The following is a 13571-nucleotide window of genomic DNA, read 5'->3' as shown; positions in this document are numbered from 1 at the left end:
CTTCATTTCCACCAATCCTCATTCTGCTTTTACTTTTAAACCGGACTCAGATCCCTTCCACTGTAGAAATGCCCCAATTAAATCAGTTCTTCTCACCTTTGAATTTACATACAAATAATTACTAAATAATTTGACAGTTTCAAGGAGAGGTTTCTTTTGTTCTTTTCACATCAAAGGGGAAATAGGCATTCCCATCATATTAAGGCTGGTCCACTTAATTGGGCAGGTGATGTGAATTTAATTTTCGATTTTGAATTTGGAATAATGAAGGTTCATCTTTGTGCCTCGGTTTTTGAAACTGTGTGACGTTAGTGTGAGGAGGGAAGGCAATATGAGGGTTTTTTTTTTTTTTTTTGACTAGATGATGTTCAGTATTTAAAATACTGTTACTATTCTTGGCAACCAGAAGCAGTGTTTGCTCTGTTAGAAACGTACAGGTGGTATTGATGAGGTAGCCTGGGAATCTCCAACTAACTACTGAAAACTGCACCAAGTTTTTCTTTCCTGTCACTTTCTTAGGACTTCCTGAACTAAAGGAAAAAAAAAATATGGTGGATCGTTCAAAACCCCTTCCTACATCCCTTCAGAATGAGTTCATCCCTGAGGAAGTTCTTCTTTCTCTGACCTATGCCGCCAATGCTGGTCCTTGTCCTGAAAACTTATTGCCCCCTAAGAAAACTAAAACCCCAAAAGTGAGTATATACCTATACGAAGTACATGGAAACCCGTCTCTTTGGTATCCAGTTCATTAGGTATTCATTGAGCATGTTCTTTGTTAAAAACCAAAATTCAGCTGAGTAAATTTCAGGAGCATTATAACTGGCTTTATTCAACAATTCATGAATCAGACTGCATCCCATATAGGAAGTAGAAAGGAGTTCTAAGAAGTTGTACAAAATAGAGGTTTTTTGTTTTTTGTTTTTGTTTTTTTGGCAGAAAAGGGCAGGGACAGGGATGTCATAAACAAAAGAAAGGATTATTTTGGGCAGGATCATCTTCTGGGGAAGGGTGGGAGCCTATCAGGCTGATTACCTCCTTTGTGCTGATCAGGAACTTCCAGATGATTGGCTTAAAAGGCTGCTCTTGGGAGATGCTAGAACTGCAATTCCAGTTGCTTTGCTGATGTGAGGCTTAGCACAAATGCATTCAATTTGGGTTTGTTGTTTCTTTTTTAATGTTTTATATATATATATATATATTTTTTTTAAAGATTTTATTTATTTGTCAGAGAGAATGCGCAAGCACAAGCAGAGGGAGTGGCAGGCAGAGGGAGAAGCAGACCCCTAGCTGAGCAGCGAGCCTGATGTGGGGCTCGATCCCAGGACCCTGGGATCATGACCTGAGCCGAAGGCAGAGGGTTAACTGACTGAGCCACCCAGATGTCCAGTGTTATATATTCCTGATTGTCTTTCAACATACTTTAAAATTAATTTCCTAGAATGAAAACTAAAATCATTTGCTAGTGTTGCCAAGGAAATGCTATTTAAAATGTGATTTACCTAAGTGATCATTATTACTGCTCAGTCTTGATAGTTTTCTTTCACTTTTGAATTGTCCCAGTTTCTGTTTTTCTGCATAGTGTTGATTAAGCATTCTGCTTTCTCTTTTTTTCCCACTGACTACTCAAATGCCTTTCCAAAGGATTAACAGATTTCATTTGACTAGAGCTCCCTCTGCTGTGTATTCATGTATTTGCTTTTTCTTAGGGCACTCTTCCGCGTCAGACTGACCAGGTCTGGTATCACCCTATTCGAAGAAATAAGTTCAAATACCTGATTGATCATCCTGTTTCCCTAACTGGTGCCGGAAGGTAAAGAAGGCAGATGGTAGGGAGGATGCTGATGAATAGAGTCGTTTTCTCATTTCTTGGGGGGGGGGGGCATAGTTTGGAAAATTACAGAGTCAAAGATTTTACTTTATTTTAATATATTTTTTAAGATTTTATCTATTTATTTGAGAGAGAGAGAGAGAGAATGAGGGAGAGAGAGCGAGCATGAGAATAGGGAGAAGCAGACTCCTTGCCGAGCAGGGAGCCAGATGCTGGACTCAATCCTGGGACTCCAGAATCATGACCTGAGCTGAAGGCAGTCACTTAACCAACTGCGCCACCCAGGTGCCCAGAAGCAAAGATTTTAAAATTTGAAGTTTACAGTATCTTTGTTGATCAGAATACAATCTGAAGAAGACACAAGACCATCTTTCTGTGTGTAGGATTATTAACTCTACTGGCTTTTGGTTTGTTTAGGTTTGCTTTTTGCATGCCTTTGTGTCCTTGTCCACTTGCTCCTCTGTCCCATGTTGTACCCTAGTAAAAGGGACAAGATCCGAGAGGCAGAGTGCCTTAGAGTGCCTCTTTCATCTGCATGTTTAAGAAGAGTGAGGTAACATAGCTTCATGAAAACCTTGAAAAGCAAGTGCTTACTCCTTGGTTTTCCTCTCCACCTTTATATCAAATCAGCAAATACTATTTGTTGTTTTTACGTCATTCCTAAAAATATTCTGACTGTCCAGGGTTTCCCTGTGAAGATTGTGACCAGCTCATTTCCTATGTATAGTCCATTCATCAGTTGCACGCCCCTCATGAGATATTATTTCATCCGAACGCAGTAATATGTAATATTATCACACATTAATGACATATTAATTTGGAATAATAAACATTAACACATGCATAAGTTATTTAATCTTTCTGAGTTCCATTTTTTTCATCTGTAAAAAGGGAATAATAGACTTAGTCCATTTTGTGGACCTTTCAGGGATATTGTAAAGCACATATTTTAAAGGAGATAATGGACAGTGCTATTTATGTATGTATGTATGTTTGTATGTAAGCTCTATACCCAACATGGGTCTCAAACTCATGACCCTGGGATCAAGAGGCATGCGCTCCACTGACTGACCAGCCAGATGCCTCTATACAGTGCCATTTAAATATAAGTTATTATGGTGCACCTGAGTTGCTCAGTGGGTTAAAGCCTCTGCCTTCGGCTTTGGTCATGATCCTGGGGTCCTAGGATCGAACCCTGCATCGGACTCTCTGCTCAGCAGGGAGTCTGCTTCCCCCCCCACCCTCTGCCTGCCTCCCTGCCTACTTGTGATCTCTGTCAAATAAATAAATAAAATCTTTTTAAAAAGTAAATAAATATGTTATTATTACTTAGCTATGTCTCAGTGCTAGAAAAAGTGGCAGGAAATTAGGCTATTAATTTTTGTGTCCTGGGGCTTAAGTGTCAAAGTATCTGTATTTTATTTTATACATTTAAATCATGGTTATAATTATCACTAGTTATGATTAGTAGTTATGAGATGTTTGAAGTACTTTGAAAAAATATTAAGCTATATCTGAATACAGCAGTAACCCAGTATTAAAGTTTTAATGTCAAATGACTTCTGACTTAGAATTTTGAAACTGTGATCTGTATTGTGGTAAACAGGGTAATGGCCTCCCTACAAAATGTTCTCACTGTACCTCAGAATTCGAATATATGCCTTACGTAGCCAAGGAGATTTTGTGGATGTGATTAAATTAAGGACCACAAGATGGTGAGATTAACCTGGATTCTTGGATTGGGCCCAACCTAATGGCCTGATTCTTTAAAGTGGAAAAAGAAGGAAGTTGAACAGATCAGAGATGGAGGAAGACACAGTGGAAGTGTGAGAGAGAAGGAATTCAGCCTACTATTACTGGCTTTGAAGATGGAGGTAGGGAGGACACAAGCTAAGAACTACTCTTGTCTTCTAGAAGCTGGGTATGGCCCTCAACTGGTAACCATCAAGGAAACAGGGATCTCACTCCTAGAACCGCAAGGAATTGAGTTCCTTTAACAACTTCAGTGGGCATGGAAATGGATCTTCCCCTAGAGCATTCCAGAATGGAATACAGCCCTGTCAACACCTTGATTTTAGCCTGTGAGTCCTATGTTGGACTTCTGACCTACAGAACTATAACATAATAATTTGTGTTGTCTAAGCTGCTAAATTTGTGGTAATTTTTATGACACCAGTAGAAAATTAATACACATGTATAACTAATGGTATTTATAACAAGAGGTAACTTGTCTGGCAACCTTAAATATTTAGAGCACAGTAGTAAAATATAAAACAACCTAGCAATAGCCTCTGAGTAATACTTTTCGACAGCTTTATCAGTCAAAATTCAATGCAGAAAATAAAATTTTAAGCGGTAAATCAAGTGTTTACAAAATTCTTGGAAGGGCTAGAGAAGCAGGTATGTAGCAATACTTTTGGGAATAACTCTCAGAACAAGGTGGAATTAACCTACTATCCAGGCTGTTACCTCCAAGGCTGTCACTAGAGTTCAGAAGTGTGCCCGCTTGAATAGACATTTGTACAAAGAAGGTAAAAATGGGCCATATGCACATGAAAAGATGCTCAACATTATTAGCCAGAAGCAAATGGCAATCAAACCTGAAAAGATACTATTTCTCACCTACTAGGATGACCAACGTCAACAAGCAGACAATAACAAGGATTTGTGAGGGTATCGACATCGGAAGTGTCATACGTCCTGGTGGGAATGTAAAATGGAGCAGCCTTGTCGGAGAATAGTTCCGCAGTTCCTCAAAAATTTAAACATAGGCTTACCATATGACCCAGCACTTCCACACCTAGGTTTATACCCAAGAGAATAGACAATATGACTGCACAAAAACTTAGAATGAATATTCATGGAAATATTATTCATGCACCCCAAAAGTGGAAACAAACCAACTGTCCATCAGTTGATGAAAAAATAAACAAAATGGCATATACAATGGAATATTCTTCAGTCATAGAAAGGAATGAAGAAGTACAGATACTTGCTACAACACTGATGAACCTTGAAAACCTGCTAAGTGAAGGAAGCCAGTCATTACAGGGCACATGTATGTTTCTATTTATATGAAGTGTCAGGATAGGGAAATCCGTAGAGACAAAAAGTAGACTGGGGGTGGGACTGGCAAGAAGAGTGGAGAATTACTGCTGATGGGTAAGGGTTTTTTGGGAGTGGTGATAAAGATAATCTGGAATTAGATACTGGTGATGGTCATAACAACCTTGTGAATATATTGAAATTGTAAATTGTGAATATAGTAAAAACTTGTAAACTGTACTCTTTAAAAAGATGAATTTTATGGTATGTGAATGATACTGCAATTAAAAAAAAAAAGTCCCTTAACTGTGATCCAAGGATCTGGAAGCTGAAATCAAGAAGCTGTCCCTGCAGTTACTGCACTGCCCCTATGGACTGGGGTAGCTGGACAGTGGATTCTGGAATGTTTCAGGAAAACCACTTTTTCATGTTGATGTTGGTAGAATCCGCCAAAGACATGACAGGGAAGCAACTCCCGTTTTACTTCTACCTCTGAAATCTTGCAAAAGGGCATATACTTGCAGAAGTTAGTTCATACCCAGAACCCTACCTGCAAGGGTGTCTGGGAAGTGCTTTCCAACCATTGAACTCAAAGAAGGACCCAACACACACTAGGGCCTGCCATATTCCAGTACTGACTTAGGTGTCAAAAACATAACCAGACTGTCCTCAGGACACTTCTAACTTCATAAGTCATTACTTGAATTGTCAAGAAAAGATTATATTGTGTTACATACACTTTGCTTAAGGAAGCTGTCAAGTTTTAAATACATTTTAGAAAGACAGTGTTTTTTTTAAAAAGCATATCTCAGCTCTTTAGAAAATCCATCTCTCTGAAATACCTCATTCCTTGACGTCAGATAAAAAGCATGCTTATGTGTGAACATAACCAGTGATTATTTGAAGAAAAATTTGAAGTATGAACTCAGTGTAATAAACTGGGGGATCCAGTTTTTGTGTTATGGCTAGGAATCAAAGTGGTTTTTTTTGTTTTGTTTTTTTGTTTTTGTAAATAAAGATAGATTTTCCAGGGGCTTCTGGGTGGCTCAGTGGGTAAAGCCTCTGCCTTCCGCTCACATCATGATCTCAGGGTCCTGGGATCAAGCCCCACAATCTGGCTCCCTGCTTGGCGGGGAGCTGGCTCCCCCCCCCCCCCCCCCGCCTGCCTCTCTGCCTACTGTGATCTCTGTCAAATAAATAAATAAAATCTTAAAAAAAAAAAAAAAGATTTTCCAGAGGAGTAGAGACAAGTGATTTACCACAAGAGTTTTATCAGAAATAAAACAGATTGGGGTGCCTGGGTGGCTCAGTGGGTTGGGCCTCTGCTTTCGGCTCAGGTCATGATCCCAGGGTCCTGGGATCGAGCCCCGCATCGGGCTCTCTGCTCCGCGGAAAGCCTGCTTCCTCCTCTCTCTTCCTGCCTGCCTCTCTGCCTACTTGTGATCTGTCTGTCAAATAAATAAATAAAATCTTTAAAAAAAAAAAAAGAAATAAAACAGATTTAAAAAAAAAGATTTTATTTATTTAATTGACAGAGACAGATCACAAGTGGGCAGAGAGGCAGGCAGAGAGAAAGGGAGAGGAGAAAGCAGGCTCCCCCCACCCCTGGGGTAGAGAGCCCAATGCGGGGCTTGTTCCCAGGACCCTAAGATCATGACCTGAGCCGAAGGCAGAGGCTTAACCCACTGAGCCACTCAAGCGCCCTAAAACAGATTATTATTTAATGAGATTTACATACCAACACATAAACCAAATGTTCCCTCTAAAAATAAAGATAAAAAAATAAAAATCAAGTAAGATAACTGATATTTTTTATTTTTAAAAAGATTATTTATTTATTTGACACAGAGAGATCACAAGTAGGCAAAGAGGCAGGCAGAGAAAGGGAAGCAGGCTCTCTACTGAGCAGAGAGCCTGATGCGGGGGTTGATCCTAGGAACCTGAGACCATGACCTGAGCCAAAGACAGAGGCTTAACCCACTGAACCACCCAGGCACCCCTATAATTTTTATAATAGAAATAAAAGAGGGCCCTATAATTACTTTTTGAGAAAATTTGACAGTTACCAAACTGACATTTCCTTTACAAAGATGTGTATGTGTGTATATGTATATGTATGAACCATTCATGTTTTTATATAACAAAGTTGTGTTGGCCAATCTCTAGGAGTTATTGGTGTGATAGTGACTAATGTCCCATAATCCTGGAAGCAATTATGTCCCATAATCCTGTTCAATCCTGGAAGCAATTTTATTTTTTTATTAAAAAAAACTTTATTGAGATAGTTTTGACAAAAAAATTGTGAATATTTAAAGTGTACAACTTAGTGTTTTTATAAATGTATACATTGTAAAAAGAGCACCACAATCAAGCTAAAGACCTTATCTGTCACCTCTATATAGTTACCATTTGTGTGGATTCGTGTTTGTGTGTGTGATAAGATAAATTTAAGATCTGTTCTCTTAGCAGATTTCAAATATACAATACAGTATTGCTAACTATGATCATTGTGCTATACATTACATCTCCAGAACTCATTCATCTTGCATAACTGAAACTTTTGTACTTTTTGACCAACATCTCCTCATTTCCCCTTTCCTCCCAGTGCCCTCATCTGACACAAATGGAATCATATAGTATTTTTCTTTGTCTGGCTTATTTCACTTGGCATAATGTTCTCCAGCTTCATCCATGCTGTCACGAACGGCAGGATTTCCTTTTTTAAAGGCTGAATAACATTCTGTTCTCTCTATATATACACATTTTCTTTATCCAGTCATTCATTAGTGGACATTTAGGTTGTTTCTATGTCTGGGCTCTTGTGAATAATGCAGCAATGGACAAAGGAGTGCAGATATTTTGTCAAGATCCGGTGCCTGGGTGGCTCAGTTGTTAAGTGTTTGCCTTTGGCTCAGGTCATGATCCCAGAGTGCTGGGATCAACACCTGCATCAGGCTCCCCACTCAGCAGGAAGCCTGCTTCTCTTTCTCCCTCTACCTGCCACTCCCTCTGCTTGTGCTCTCTCTCTCTGTCAAATAAATAAATAAGATCTTTAAAAAAATCCAGATTAATTTTCTTTTGGATATAATCCAGAAGTGGGTTTGCTGGGCCATATGGTAGTTTGATTTTTATTTTATTTATTTATTTTTTTTGAGGAAGCTCCATTCTATTTAACTGGGATAATGGCTATCCCAGTTACAGTTGGGGGAGGGGCAGAAACGTGAAAATCATGTGCAGTAAGTGGTGTGATTATAACTGCTATAGGATGGTGAATCTGGCAGAAGTGTGTAGAGTATACTAGAGAGAATTGAGAGTCCACATAAAAAGTAGGTATAGCTTGGACTAGTGATTTGGTATTGGCAACAACAGGGTCAATGCTGGAATGCTATGAAGGAGACTATAAAATTAATGAATGTTAGTGGTGGATGGGAATTTAGAGCAGTGGTTGGGAAGAAGTCAATTATGTATGCTGAGCTTTTGATGGATAGAGTGGTGGTACTTCCTGACAGAATTAATGACGATAGGAGGGTGGAGAGTTAGAATGGAGGGAGGTTTATTCAGAGGTATGTAGAGGTAACAAATGTGATAAGGTGAGATTTGATGGCATTGCTCAAAGAGAAAGTGTAGAGTCAGGAGACAGAGAGGTGGGGTGTAATGTTGCAGAGCATTTCCATTTAGTAGACAGGAAGTCACAGAGGAGTTCAAGAAGGAGAGGTTAAGGCAAAAGAACCATGAGTCCAGTAACACAGAGGATAGAGGAAGTGTTTTTAGAAAGAGAGATGGTCAACCCTGGAAATATTACAGGGAAATGGTGGAAGAAAGGAAATGATGACTTAGCAGTAAAAGTCATCAGCTTTCTAGAGTGGTTTCAGAAGAGAGGGATTGAAATTAGATTGCAAGGAAATTTCAAGAAATCAGATTTCAAGAAATCTGATTAATGTCTGATTAACGGACAGTGAGAGATCTGATAGATCCTGATAACATGACAGCCATGCATGGTCAAGGAAGGACTTTTAGAAGGAGAACAGATTTGAGTTACAGATCAAAGTGATTATTCCAAGGGAGGAGGAAGCAAACAGAGAGTAGATTGGTGGAACGAAGTCCCAAAGGATGTCGGTAAGGATGAAATCAAGGATGTCAGTGGAGGAAATAACCCTGGGGAAGAGAATACATCTTAACCTGAAGTTGACGGAAGGGAAAGGATTTGTGATATGAAGGAGAAAAATGAGGTGGAGAAGAGGAAGAATGGGGAGGGGGATGGCTCATGTCTAACGCCTCCGCTCTTAGTGAAGCATGAAGTAAGGAGACTGGTTTTGTGCCTCATTTTACCCACTAGAAGGATGTGTGTGGATCTTACCCACTCTTATCCAGTAGCCAGACAGGAAATTTATTTTGTAAATATATTTTTTGTATTTTTTAGGGATATTTCTTTCCTGTATGATGTTAAATACGTTAAAGGTGAGGCCAGGGAGAGTTCACTTTGTCCCCCACGCTTGGAACGATCATTACAGTCACATGATGGTGTCATTGTGCCTCATAAGGTAAATAAAGTATTTTTCCTCTCCTTCTAATTTTTAAGTCATTTCCTTAAAAATATAAAGCAATGTTGTACTGTAACTACAACCTGTATTACTTGTCAGTTTTCGTAGCACTTTCTGATTATTTCTAGGAAAGAGTATTTAGTGGGAAAGGATCTATGATACCTTTTTTTAAGCCATTTTCCAAACAACAGTTACCACTTTAATCTAGAAAATACAGTATAGAAGTTTAGATTTTTTTTTTTTAGGTTTACAGTTCAAAGTTGTAGGATTCTTAGTTTTGGCATGTTGCTAAGGTAAATTTAAAATTTCTATTGAATTTTAAAGAGTCAATGGATTAACTGAATATGTGGGACATGTGTGAATAACACTAAACCCAAGATTGTTCTTTAATTAGTGGTTATTTTTAAAATGTGTGCTGAATGTTTTTTTATTACATCCTATGGTCCATATTACTAATGCTATTAGTTCTATAATCAAAACTTCTTAATAAATAGCATCCCTGTGGGGGTAGGAATGTTGATTTATGCAATTCAACTTTTTTTCATTTACTAATTTTTCATTCTTGTCTTTCTTTCTTTTTAAGACAAAGAAACTAACAGATACTTTGGTTCCTGAAGAATTTCATATTGTGTCAAATACAGGAGTTTCAGGTTTGGAGTGTTACGATGAGTGAGTACTGTAATCTATCCCAGGTAATATGTACATTACAATAAGGAAATATTTGGCCTTCCATCCTAAATTTAAGAAAGGTGTCAAAATGAAAATGTTTTATTGAAAAGAGTTTGGGGGATGCCTGGGTGGCTCAGTTGGTTAAGCAGCTGCCTTTGGCTCAGGTCATGATCCCAGCGTCCTGGGATCGAGTCCCACATCGGGCTCCTTGCTCTGCAGGGAGCCTGCTTCTCCCTCTGACTCTTCCTTCCACTCTGTCTGCCTGTGCTCGCTCTCACTCACTCTCTCTCTGACAAATAAATAAATAAAATCTTAAAAAAAAAAAAAAAAAAGAAAAGAGTTTGGGATTTTAGTGATCAAATTGTTCTCTATCTTTTCCAACTATTTAATTTTCAATTAAAAGAGTGTATCTTTGTTCTGAATGTTCACCTAGGCCTCCTTAGGAATGGTTTTGGCCAAGGAGACAAAGGAAAGTAGCCCTCTGAGCTGATGTCTCATAAGGCACACTCTACGGCTTGGCTCCAGCCTTCACACTAGTCATCTCCAGTTTTCTTTGTTTTCTGCTTAGGGGATTAAAAATAGGATCTTGCTTGTATGTTCTGAAACAACGTTTGAATGTTTTGTAGTGTAAAAAACTAGAACTTTGGACTAAGGTTTTATAATAAAATATCCAGAGGCTGTCACTCTTTTTACTTTTCCAATACACATGCTGTGGCATTTCCTTATGATGGTGGGTTTCAGAACAATATTTTGTCAAAAAGAACTAAATGGAATTCATTTTAGGGGAACTTTTTATTTTTATACAATTTCAAGATTATAAAACTGTTACAAAAAAATGAAAAGCAACTCTCAAGTACTCTCTGTTTTAACTCACTGAGTATTTACTTTTTGCCTTATTTGCTTTGATACACACATTAAAACTATTCAAGAGTAAGTTGGAGATATGATCCTTTACTACCAAATACTTCAGTGTTTATTTCTTAGAAGCCCACCAGTTATAGATCTTTTTGATGACTTTTTTTAGCTTCATTGTATCTTCTCTGTTTATTAGTTAACATTTTACCATATGGATTCATGGATTACTGTTTTTTTCAGTGGGGTATAGTTCTTTTACTATGATTATTTTATGCTAAAAGATTTTTAGATTTGGTCAATATTAGCTCCTTTGAACTGGCTCTTATATTTTTTGGACCTGTCCCATGATTCTTTGAGTGTTCCTTTATTTTCTAACTTGATAAAATTTCCAGGTTCATCTTATATTTCCCAGCTCCAGCTGTGGAGTGAGCTATGTCACTTCTCTAGGGAGTGCAGATTCCTTTTAGTGGAGAATGGTACTTAGAAGTCAAGATCTGGGTGGTGGGTGTGCTCGTTGTGCCTGGACTATCATTGTTTCTGGTTCCTCTTACTCATTTTTGAGAAACTTTATTTTGAGTCTTCATAGCCCCTGGAGAGTTTCACTGCTCTAAATTCTGAAAATGGACGTTACTAACCAGCTGAGTTCCAGTAGGGGGCAGAACCAAAGGAAATGCTTATTAACTAGGGGAAGAAAAATGTTGCATGAATAATAATGAATTAGAAGGATTACCATGTGATTCTCACTGTGATACTCATTTAGGTGGAAATGGGCACTTTTCAGAGGACAGATTTGGCTGGGAGTTAGGAAAACTGGGTTCTGGTTTTGTCTCTGTTGATTAATTTTATAGCCTGTTTATTCATTTAACTTTGTTGACTTCAGTGTTTTTAGAACATCCTTCCACCTTTGAAAAGGCATTTAAAAAAATGAATCAAGGAAATGTTCATTTTTCACATATGAGGAATGTTATTAAAACTCCTTTACTAAAAATATTCCAAATATGATAAATGTCATTACATCTATGTCTGTAGTTATCTAGGTGTGATCTTCTGTGTAAAATGATGGACCTTTTAAATTGCTTCCAAGCTTCCCAATTTTATGAGGTGTTAGGTTTATCATGCTGTGATATGTGATAAATAGGCCTGTTAATTTTCTTATGATAATATTTATCTATCTTATTTATTATAGCAAATATACTACTCTCCTCACAGATAGTGAAAACAGGCTGTTGCTCTTCCCATCCATGTAAGTATGGTTTATTTTTGAAAATATTTCTCAGAAGGAACATAGACACATGAATATATTTATTTATTTTAATATACATATTTATTAATCTACATATGCATATTTATTTATACATATTTATTTTTCTTGTATATATATAAATTTACCTTAATACTTTATTGCACAGAAAATATTAAAATTATAGCAGAAATCCAAGACAATAATTGTCTATAATTCTATCATCTAATCAATGTTTTAAATTTTTACATATTTATAATAATATTTAAGTGCTATAAAATAGTTCTTTTTACAGTTTTAAATTTTTTTTCTAAAATTTTATTTTATTGTGGGAGGAGCACTTAACATGAAGTTTATCTTCTTAACAAATTTTTAAGTTTTCAATACAGTTATCACTGAATCTAGGCACAATGTTGTACAACAGATCTGTTTGCTATAGTCTTTTTTTTTTCTTCTCTCTCCCTTGTCCCTTTTCTTCACTTACATTGTGAAGTAACCAACATTAACAGCTTGGTATTTATCTCTCCATATTTCTTCTATGTTCTTACAATCCTACACACGAAGTATATAGAAATATTGGAAGGAAGCATTATTTTCTTTACATAAAAGAGGATCATACTATTTACCTTTCCCTTTTTCTTTTTTTTTTTTTTTTAACTGTATTACTGCTATAACCCACTAGATCAGTACATACAGGGCTATACTTTAAAGTTACATTAATATTCCAGGGGCACCTCGGTGGCTTAATCTGTTGGGTGACCTCCTGGTTTCAGCCCTAGTCATGATCTCAGGGTCCTGGGATTGAGCCCTTTGTGGTCTCTGTGCTCAGTGGGGAGTCTGCTTGGGTGTTCTCTCCTTCTGCCCCTCCTCCAGCTTGCTCTCTCCCTAAAGTAAAAAATATACCATTAATATTCCATAGTATATACATTTTATTTGTATTACATTCTTTTAGTCACTTGAGGATGACCTGTTACACCACTTAATTACATAAATCTCTCACTTTAATCCTCTAGGAAACCTAATAAAAGAGTTGAAGTGGTCCAGCTGAATGACGTGATGGATGCTATGCTAGAGAGGTCTGGTGTGGAAAATCAGGAATATACAGGGCCAACCAAGGTACTTGCAAAGTGGTTGAGAGCATGCATTCTGGAGCCAGAATGTCTGGACTGGAATCTTGGCCCTGCAGTTTATTAGCTAGTGACCTTGGGCAAGTCACTTAATGTATTTGTGCTGCAATTTACTCCTCTTTAAATAAGAGGTAATAATAATACCTACCTTATAGGGTTGTTGTGGAGATTAAATGACACGTGAATGTAAAGGGCTTAGAATAGTGCTTGGCATGTGGTAAACACTGTATAATTATTGCTATTATTATTATTACTGCATTTCATTG

General features: G+C 37.5%; 1 protein-coding gene across 5 annotated transcripts in view; it reads left to right on the top strand.

Moving 5' to 3' along the window:
* The window catches only part of AXDND1 (axonemal dynein light chain domain containing 1), a 116187-nt gene that overhangs the window by 3370 nt on the left and 99246 nt on the right, over nucleotides 1–13571 (top strand). For all 5 annotated transcript variants that reach the window (XM_059145845.1, XM_059145844.1, XM_059145847.1 and 2 more), the window contains exons 3-8: nucleotides 520–692; nucleotides 1707–1810; nucleotides 9294–9414; nucleotides 9998–10083; nucleotides 12125–12181; nucleotides 13192–13294. In XM_059145845.1, coding sequence (XP_059001828.1) covers nucleotides 520–692; nucleotides 1707–1810; nucleotides 9294–9414; nucleotides 9998–10083; nucleotides 12125–12181; nucleotides 13192–13294 — 644 coding nt within the window. The remainder of the gene's footprint in view (nucleotides 1–519; nucleotides 693–1706; nucleotides 1811–9293; nucleotides 9415–9997; nucleotides 10084–12124; nucleotides 12182–13191; nucleotides 13295–13571) is intronic.

Source organism: Mustela lutreola, chromosome 14 (genome assembly GCF_030435805.1).
Source record: "Mustela lutreola isolate mMusLut2 chromosome 14, mMusLut2.pri, whole genome shotgun sequence".
Classification (NCBI taxonomy): domain Eukaryota; kingdom Metazoa; phylum Chordata; class Mammalia; order Carnivora; family Mustelidae; genus Mustela; species Mustela lutreola.
Note: the sequence above shows the minus strand (reverse complement) of the source record. Positions and strands in the feature narration are given on the sequence as shown.